We start from the raw sequence: 9,698 nt of genomic DNA, 5'->3' as shown, positions 1-9,698 counted from the left end.
GAACACATGGACACAGGGAGGGGAGCACTACACACTGGGGTCAGTTGGGGGGAAATAGGGGAGGGACGGTGGGGAGTGGGAAGCTCGGGAGAGATAGCAAGGGGAGAAATGCCAGATGTAGGTGATGGGGAAGAAGGCAGCAAATCACACTGCCACGTGTGTTCCTATGCAACAATTTTGCATGTTCTTCACATGTACCCAAAACCTAAAATGCAATAAAATAAATAAATGGGGAAAAAAAAAAAAACAGTATCTGTATACATATAGGCCAAATCTCATCTTTAATTAAGTTGATTTCTGACTATGGAGTTCTCAAAATAAAAATCCCTTAAAAATCTTTTATTACCGGATTTTAGCTAGGACAAATGGCCAATATTTCTGGCCTTTGAATCTTTACCTAAAGGTAACCTCCTATGTGAAATTAATAAGCCTTAAATAAGGGGATGACTTAAACACAGACACACAAGGTGTCTCCAAAGAGATGGTAAGCAATTTACAAGATCTAGAATTGCCCCAAAGGTAACTGAGAGAAAAGAAAATTTCAAGACAGGAAATCAGGAGCTGTCCGTGGAGGGAAAAAGAATCAATAAATGACTAAACCCCAGAAAACTCACTTTTGAAGCCAGGAATTGAACCTAGGGCACCAGTGTAAGAGGGTAAAACCTTAGCAACTGAGCTACAGCAAGAGTCCCCAACCCCAGGGCAGTAGGCTGGCTCTGGTCCATGGCCTACTAGGAACCAAACTGCACAGCAAGAGGTAAGTGGTGGACAAGCGAGTATTACCACCTGGGCTCTGCCTCCTGTCAGATCAGCGGAGGCATTAGATTCTCATGAAAGCATGAACCCCACTGTGAACTGCACATGTGAGAGATCTAGGTTTCCTTCTTCTTATGAGAATCTAATGCCTGGTGATCTAATGTGGAACAGTTTCATCCCAAAATCATCCCCCACCTTCCCTTGTCTGTGGAAAAATTGTCTTCCATGAAACGGGTCTCTGGTGCCAAAAAGATTGGGGGCCACTGACCTATAGTGCAAGGTGGCTGCTGTTATTTTTTTCCAGGAGGATTTTAGAGCATTTGCAAGCTTACAAAGGATTTTAACTGCTCAAGAGAACTTTCTAGGACTAGCCATGTTATTATTACACATGCTTCTTTTAATTTAGCCTTGTTCCTTTAATGGTGTACTCAGTTCCAGTAGTGACTCAATCTAAAAGCCTGTTAAAGTCCAGATAGTAATTTTCCAGAGTTTTACCATATAAGCAAAAGGTATTTCCCGAAAGGGGTAGAGGAGGCATCTCTATGACAGGCAGCTCTTGAACTCAAAGGGCTTGCAATCTTGGGGGTGGAGGTAGAGAGCAGTGTCTTAATTAAGTGAGCACACAAATAAATAGATAATTAGACATAGTGGCCCATGCCCTAAAGGAAAGGTAGAGGTACTATTAAGACATGTGGCTTGGGGGCCTGACCTGGGATGAATGGTTGAGGAGAGGTTTCCTAAGGAAACAACATTTGACTTGAGATGTGGGCAATCTGAGTAGGTGATAACTGGGTGAAGGCCTGAGCAAGGTGGATTGGAAGCCCATTCAGTCAGGGGAAGCAGATTAATCTTGTTTTGACAAATAAAGTTCAGAGAAGCTTTGCTGTAAAATATTGCTTACTCTCCCAAATGTGGAGGAACAGCATAGTGTGGCAAAGACGCAGGCTCAGATTCGGAAAGCCTGGGTTCGAACCCTTGCTCTGCCATTTGCTCTGTGTTCTTAATTGCCATTCTCTGCCTCAGGCTCCTCACCTGTAAAACCTCATGGGGTTGTGGTGAGGCTTAAATGAGTTAATGTGTAAAGCACCCAGGGCCTGGCATTAACCTTCTCTGGTTTATTACATATCAGCTACTGATTTCTAGTGTGCTGCTCTATTAAGAATAAAAGTCTGATCTTTTAATATTGGCAACAAGAACCAGTGATTTTCTCAAAGATCAAAGAGTTAAAGAAAGGTTTGAGCTCAAAAGAGCATTAAAGAAATCTCTAAGTAATTTTTCCACCAAAATCATTGCTCTGTCTTCAAGGAGTTCTCATGGTACATTTGAGTATGTAGGGCTGACAATGGGTATCTTCTATTCATGATATTCATGTTTTTTAGAATTCGTTTGAAGATGGTTTGGGTATGGCTCTGAGTGACTCAGGTTTAGTGCTGAGATTTGGAATCTTTTAAGGGTTACTGGCTCCCTCCTAGAATAGAGTGAAGCACGGTTGCTGCAGGATGTCTTTCAGTTGATTTCAACTTCACGGTCGCATTGGCAGCTATGAGCATTTATCCAGTACATGTCAGGCATTTTACCGGTGCTGTAGCACAGTAACAGGACACACACATAAACAAGACATATATGGGGTTGCCCTTTAGAGTCTGCAGACTTGAGCTGGTGACAGACATAAATTAATCATTACTCCTCCATGTGGTTGGTGAGCTTCTGGGGGAATGTCCCACTGCTGAGTGTTGTTTTCTGGGCAGAGGAGGGAGCACAACCAACTTCCTGGGGAAGGCAACAGATGTCCCAGATGTGATGAACTAATGTTAGGACATGCCATAAAGGAAGCCCTTTATAACCCTCATCCATGTACGTGGGGCAAAGCGGGTGGCATGGAGCAGGAATGGGGTTTTGGTTATGTTGAGAGAGGTCTGTGTTTTCATTAGATGTTCTTCTGTTGAACGGAAACTATATGATTCCTGGTATATCTGGCTCCGTGTAATTATTATCCACACTGTTAAAATGAGGTTCAAAAATGGAAACTTAAGAGTTTCCAGTTCATACTGATTCATCATTTACCATTCTTAGGAAGGTAGAAGCTCAGAACTTGAAATCTCCTCTAAAGCCCCAAACTCTGTTTCTGACTCTTAAGTTATCTATGTAAAGGAACTTCCGTGGTCATGTTTCCTATTTTTCAAATCACTGTTATCTACATTATCCTATTTGATCCTTTTAAAGTGTAATCAATCCCTTTTAATAGCAAGGAAACCGGCTCATCAAGATCAACTGACTTCTCTGTGTAAGTGGGACCTAAGGTATAAACCTCTTTGAATAGCTTGACCCTGATTTACCAGGTAGAGGATTTTGTTGATTGGAATGCGATTAAGGAATGTCTTAGGTAATCAATTTATACCAATTAAAATGGCTACCATAGGTACCAGATGTCCCAGCAGAGCTGGGTGGGGTACCTTGCTGTTAATGCAAAAAAGAGATCTTTCCACTTAGCAGATTGTGAGGTGGAATTCCTTCAGTGGCATGGTGGCCGGGGATAAAGACCACAGCTGAGATGCAGCAGTAGGTGGGAACCCAAGACTAGTTGCATTGTAACTCCTTAGAGTCAAGAGTTCTGTTTGGCTAAGAAAATTTGGGGGTATGATGTGGAACAGTGAATCCTTTTCCAGGGGCTAGTAAATGCAATGAAAGGAATACCACAGAGACAACATGCATATCAAACACATACTTTTGCCCAATGCACAGCCCAATTCTCATTCTAGCCACACTGCCCTGCCTTTAAAAAATTAAAAAGAAAAAGAAAAAGGAAAAGTTCACCATGGGCCAGGCACAGTGGCTCACGCCTATAATCCCAGCACTTTGGGAGGCTGAGGTGGGAGGATCCCTTGAGCCCAGGAGTTTGAGACCAACTTGGGCAACACAGTGAGACCTCTCTACTACTACTACTAAAAAAAAAAAAAAAAAAAAAAAAAAAAAAAAAAAAAAAAAAAAAAAAAAAAAAAAAAAAAATAGCAAGCGTGGTGTGACATGCCTGTAGTCAGCTACTCAGGAGGCTGAGAGAGGAAGATTGCTTGAGCCCTGGAGATCACATCACTGCACTCCAGCCTGGGCAACAGAGTGAGATTCTGTTCCCGCCCCCCACCTCTCCCTCCCAAAAGAGCAGTGATTCTAATTTAGGTGGAGAGATGGGGGAAAATTTCAGGCTGGATAGCCTGTAATTTTTTGTTTGCGTGAAACACACAGGTAGTGGAACGTCTAGGGTTGTAATCTCAAGGGCATCCTGCAATCATTTGCTTTTTTTCTCTTGAAAAGCAACTTTCATCTAATCTTTCCTTACAGCCAATCTAAAGTAGCTCCCAAGTGACTCTCCAAACATGACTTTGTTTTGTTTCGTCATAGCACTTATTGACATCTGGTATTTTCTTATTCATTCATTCATTTGCTTCTTTTTCCCTACCTCTTGCCACATATAAACTGCAAATGAGCTGGGACCTCATCTGTCTTTATCGTTCAATGCGGCATACCAGTGTCTCAAACAAAGGCTGCTCCATATAGTCCTTCACTATTGGTTTTTTTCAATGAATGAACTTATCTTGACATGATTTTCTGAATTTTGTTCTTTTATCTTAAGATTGGAAAGTTGAGAGCAGCATGTTTTGCCCACTGAAACTCATCCTGCTGCCAGTGGTACTGGGTAAGTAGAAGCCAAGGGATTGAGCAGGTATTTGATTTCTCCTAAGTTCTGTGCATTATTAAAAGCCAATTTTATATATTTTCAATTCCTCTGGGTTTTTTGAAGATAGAAACCCTAAGGTGGAACTTCACAGTCTTGCTATAGCAGCTGTTTTTGAAGCCAGCTAGCTTATGGTTTCTTGGGAAGCTGAATCTTCCTGTTTCCATTAGAAGCTGAATGCCTTTGGGTCCTAAAGGGTGTTCTGGGACTCTCTTACGTAATAAAAGGAAAGTTCCTCGGAGGCATTCCTGCACTTTAAATTGTTATCTTTAAAACCACAGTTCATCTTTGATCAGGAACGGAAATTACCGATGAGAGACCCAGAGCTGTTTTCATGCTACTGCCACGCCAGCCTTCTTGCGGTTCCTCAAACACACTGAGCTCTTTCCCAATTTGTGGTGGTTTTCTTTGCCTGGGACTTTCCTCTTAACACTTCATCCCAGCAAGTCCGCCCAAGGCTTCCTTATCCTTCAGGTTTCCCCTTACGCTCCATTTCCTTCTGAGGAGGCTGACCTGACCATCTCCTCTGAGCAGATCAGTCTCCTGTTTACGCCTTCACCTAAGTGCTGCTTCTTGTCGCTCATCTCCATTGCTTTCTAAATTTTCATTCTTCTCCCTCATGCCTTTTTCTTTATCCTGTGGATGTAGTTCTGGAAGGAGAAGAAATTAATCAGTGCTCTGTTCTCAGAGCCTTTTGTTTTTTTCTTTATTATTATTTTTTGAACTGTGGACGGTGATTTAAACCCTGACTCAGCAAAGTACACAACAGGGTTGCCTTTGTGCCTATTCCAGGAAATACAGAGTGTGCACAAACATGCACACATGCACACATACACACCAAAATGGTGTGCATTAGAGAATTTTTCTCAGAGAAGCAGGGTTGGCCGGGTGTGGTGACTCATGCCTATAATCCAGCACTTTGGGAGACCGAGGCAGGCTGATCATGAGGTCAGGAGATCGAGACCATCCTGGCTAACACAATGAAACCCTGTATCTACTAAAAATATGAAATAAAACAGCTGGGTGTGGTGGTACGCCCCTATAGTCCCAGCTACTTGGGAGGCTGAGACAGGAGAATCGCTTACACCTGGGAGGCAGAGGTTGCAGTGAGCCAAGATCTTGCCACTGCACTCCAGGCTGCGTGACAGAGCGAGACTCCATCTAAAAAAAAAAAAGAAGCAGGGTTATAATGATCTCAGACGGTATTTAGACATTTTCCCAGAGGTCTGCGGAGCAGCCTGCAGGTTTTTGCCTTCCGATCCAGAGAGCTACCAGTCCAGCCCCTGTATGTGGTAGCTTGGTGGCACTGGGGATTTTGTAGTTCTTTTGTGGTACAGTTTTCCCTTTCTTGCAGGAAGTCGCATCTTCTTCAGCTGTTTCTCTATTAAGATGACCCTTCACACATCAGTTTCTGTTTGCTTTGGTTGCTGTTGTTGCTTCCTAGCCATTCTTCATTTAATTCTACATACCGTGTTCTTAATATTAAATTCGCTTATTATACCTTCAACCACATGTGGAGTTGCTCAATTCTTCCTTACAGGAAAATTCCAAATATTTGTTGGAGCTGCTTTTGATTTCTTTCAAAACAATTCCCTCTGAGGGGTTTAGAGTTGATGTTTTCTTTTGTGTCCTCCCTGCTATGTGAGCCTGCTGTTGGGCAGGAAGTTAACTCTCTTTTCCCAGGGAAACAGCTTGGATGAAAAGACTGGCACATTTTCTATTCATTCCCATCAGTTGGCTCTTATCTGACATGAACTGGGCAGCATCTAAATGTGTCTTTCTTGATTTTGTTGTCTTTCTGCATAGAGCATATCTTGTGAAAACAGAAATATCCATGTAATGGTTTTCTCTTGTAGTGACCTTTTGAAATTGCTTGAGCAACACAGAGATAATGGACAGGGGTCCCTGGGTGAAGCACCTAGAGGCTGGAAAGCTGATGGCAAAGCTGGAGCGTGAGGCAGGGAGGGGACAAACACAGTGCAAAGGCAGGAGGACAGCTGTGCTCTGTATTGGCCTAATTACAAGGACTTGCACTACAGCCAGAATCAGCCAGCAAATGCAGAGATAAGCTTTTGTAAAGAAACTAAAAGAAAGGGAAAAGAGGAAGTAAAGAAAAGATCTCTTTTCAGATAGGGAGCCAGTTGGACACTTAAGAGCAAGGAACATCCCATTTCCTGTTTGTGGTAAGTGGATGTGGGTGTCTAACTTGATATTCAGAAAGGAGATCATTAATCAGAAAGGAGAGACTTCCGGGTTTCCCTTCTTTCTTTAGAAAGGTTCCAGAAAAGCAGAAGGGACTAGATAGGAGGAGAGAGCCAGAGAGCATTTGTTGTAGTGTGAAGATTGCAGAACCGTTCTGACAAATCATATAGGTAACTAGTGGACGGGAATGCCATACTGCCTTTGAACATGGGGCCTCTGAGGACTTTGTCTATGTTGCATCATCCAGGGAGAGGGATGTTTAGTACCCCATGATTGAAATTGATTTTTGTTGTTGAGGGTATTTGTCTAAACGATATGTCCTCTTGCCTTTGACTCTATAGATTATTCCCTGGGCCTGAATGACAAGGTTGTTTCCTCCCGTGAGCTAACAGTCCATGTGGGTGATTCAGCTCTGATGGGATGTGTTTTCGAGAGCACAGAAGACAAACGTATGATCAAGGTAGACTGGATGCTCTCATCAGGAGAGCACGCCAAGGTAACTCGGGGAAACATCACTGTGTAGTAGAAGCCCCTGACTGATGGTGTCAGGACAGAGTGGTGTGAGAGTCAGGCGTCAGGTGCCGCCGGGAGGTGTTGCAAGGATGGGGGTTGGAGCTTACCAGAACTGGGCCTCCTCCTAGCTCAGCCACTTGGCTGTGTTATCAGCTGGGCAAGTAAGTTACTCAATCTTGCTGATCTTAGCCTCCTGAGCTGTGAAAAGGAAGGCAATTACAATAATGGTAATGCTTACCTTTCAAGTAGTTAAGGGGCTAATGGGAGACACACACATGAAATGGGAGGTTCCTTGCTCTTGCACATGAAATTCTTTTAGTTTCCTTCCTTCATCTCTACCTTTGTTAAGGGGCAGAAGCGAGTGAAAGGGGTAAATTCCTGGGTTCTAGAAATGAGAGCTCTGACCTAGGCGTAAGAACTGTGCCACAATGATCTTTTTTGAGATGGGAAGGAGGACAGATTCTTTCAGTGCTTCACTGCTCCATTTATGTAGTGGGGAGTCATCTCCTTTGTGGCTGCTTGAAGTGTTGGGATTAGTAGATGCAGCGTGGTTAGGTGAGGGTCTTTCATGGAGCTCTTTGGAGTGGGGAACAGTGTATTAAGCCTCATCAGAGAGTCTGTAGAGATTCTCGTATATCAGGATCATCTGTGAAAAACGTCCCAAGTAGTTTGTTAATAACATAAAGTCCCAATGTTTGCAAATAAAAGATTGTTTTTGTAGCTCAGAGCATATCCCCTGTTGTCCCTATAATGCTACCTCTCACTCAAATTTTTATTGCCCTTTATTTTTGTAAGAAGGATAGGCCCATGGTGTAAGTAAAAATAAGAATTTCTGCTGGGTGTGGTGGCTCACACGTGTCATCCCAGTACTTTGGGAGGCTGAGGCGGGTGGATCACTTGAGCTCAAGGGTTTGAGACCAGCCAGGGCAACATGGCAAAATCCATCTCTACAAAAAAAGACCAACACAACAATTAGCTGGCTGTGGTGGCATGTACCTGTAGTTCCAGCTCCCTGGGCGGCTGAGGTGGGAGGATCACCTGAGCCCAGGAGGTCGAGGCTGAAGTGAGCTATGATTGTGGCACTGTAGTCCAGCCTGGGTGACAGGAAAACAAGACAAAACCAAAACCAAAAGCAAAACAATTCCCCAGGGCCCAGCCTGTGAGCGTTCCCTGTGGATGGCTCCTTCTTTGTGTTATGATACTGCTGCCAGGAGGAGGGCAGAAATAAGAGGAACGGCAGCCAGCCGGCCATCCCTAGAATTCTCACACCAACACCGCCCACGGCACTAGTGAAAATAGATCGTGCATTTGAATGCCATCTAATCTGGGGCTGTGGCAGAAAATAGAGTGAAAATTCGAGATGGTTTTCAATAGTTGTAAGTTTAAAACGGTAGAGTGATCTTCAGAGTGGGTGCTGTATTTTACCTTAAACTGTAAGAAATAAAGTGTGGACCGCATTCCTCCATTTGTCTCTGTAGAAAGTGAGTTGCAGAGCTTGTGCCAGTTAGACCGTTGCCTGGCACATTATTAACTGGGCACCAAGTGCTTTTGGATCATGATCATGATGTTGGCTCTGCTGCCTCCATGTAACAGAGCCTTTGGGATCCAGGTTCCTCGGTCCAGCACCTGTTTTGATTTTCTCCAACACTGTTTTGCCCTCCAGGATGAATATGTGCTGTACTATTACTCCAATCTCAGTGTGCCTACAGGGCGCTTCCAGAGCCGCGCATGCTTGGTGGGGAACATCTTACGCAATGATGGTTCTCTCCTGCTCCAAGATGTGCAAGAGGCTGACCAGGGAACCTATACCTGTGAAATCCGCCTCGAAAGGGAGAGCCGGGTGTTCAAGAAGGCGGTGGTTCTGCACGTGCTCCCAGAGGAGCCCAAAGGTACACAAATGCTTACTTAAAGAGGGCCAAGGGGCAAGAGATTGTATGTGCAGGACGCAAGGAAACTGATTTTCCTGAGCAAATGCCTGCCTTTGGGCTAAGTACTTACCACAGACTGAATCTTCAATAAATGATCACAATTATTTCAGTCGATAAAAATGTTATTTTATTAAATAAAATATTGATAGTTATTTTATTATTACTTTAAACATACTTTCTCCTGACAAAAGCCCCGTGAAGGATGTTTTGTTCACATGCGTCCACATGTTTTGGATACGTATTCATTAAATGGTATAGCTAGTACTCGAACCCCGGCACCTCTGACAACAAAGTCCATGTTCTTTTTACTATGCCCTAATACCTTTCATCAGTTATCCGCATTGATGCTACATCTGTATTTTATAGGTGCCCTATGTTAGGTGTTCTTGGGGGTATAAAAGAAATGAGCAGGCCAGGCACAGTGGCTCATGCCTGTAATTCTAGCATTTTGGGAGCCTGAGGCAGGAGGATTACTTGAGTCCAGGGGTTCAAGGCTGCAGTGAGCTATGATGGCACTACTGCATTCTAGCCTGGGTGATAGAGGAAGAGGCAAGAGTCTATCTAAAAAG

At 43.7% G+C, this 9,698-nt stretch overlaps 1 protein-coding gene across 4 annotated transcripts in view; it reads left to right on the top strand.

Annotated features, from left to right (window-relative positions):
* The window catches only part of JAML (junction adhesion molecule like), a 38,750-nt gene that overhangs the window by 12,563 nt on the left and 16,489 nt on the right, over window positions 1-9,698 (top strand). For 2 of the 4 annotated variants that reach the window (XM_017523410.2, XM_037736693.1), the window contains 3 exons: window positions 4,385-4,447; window positions 7,030-7,184; window positions 8,865-9,090. In XM_017523410.2, coding sequence (XP_017378899.1) covers window positions 4,405-4,447; window positions 7,030-7,184; window positions 8,865-9,090 — 424 coding nt within the window. In that variant the 5' untranslated portion in view covers window positions 4,385-4,404. Of the gene's footprint in view, window positions 1-4,384; window positions 4,448-5,575; window positions 6,670-7,029; window positions 7,185-8,864; window positions 9,091-9,698 lie in introns of those variants that run through there. The other 2 variants (XM_037736694.1, XM_017523411.2) reach the window with 2 other exon arrangements.

This window comes from Cebus imitator, unplaced genomic scaffold, assembly GCF_001604975.1.
Source record: "Cebus imitator isolate Cc_AM_T3 unplaced genomic scaffold, Cebus_imitator-1.0 Scaffold28, whole genome shotgun sequence".
In the NCBI taxonomy this organism is placed as follows: Eukaryota; Metazoa; Chordata; class Mammalia; order Primates; family Cebidae; genus Cebus; species Cebus imitator.
Note: the sequence above shows the minus strand (reverse complement) of the source record. Positions and strands in the feature narration are given on the sequence as shown.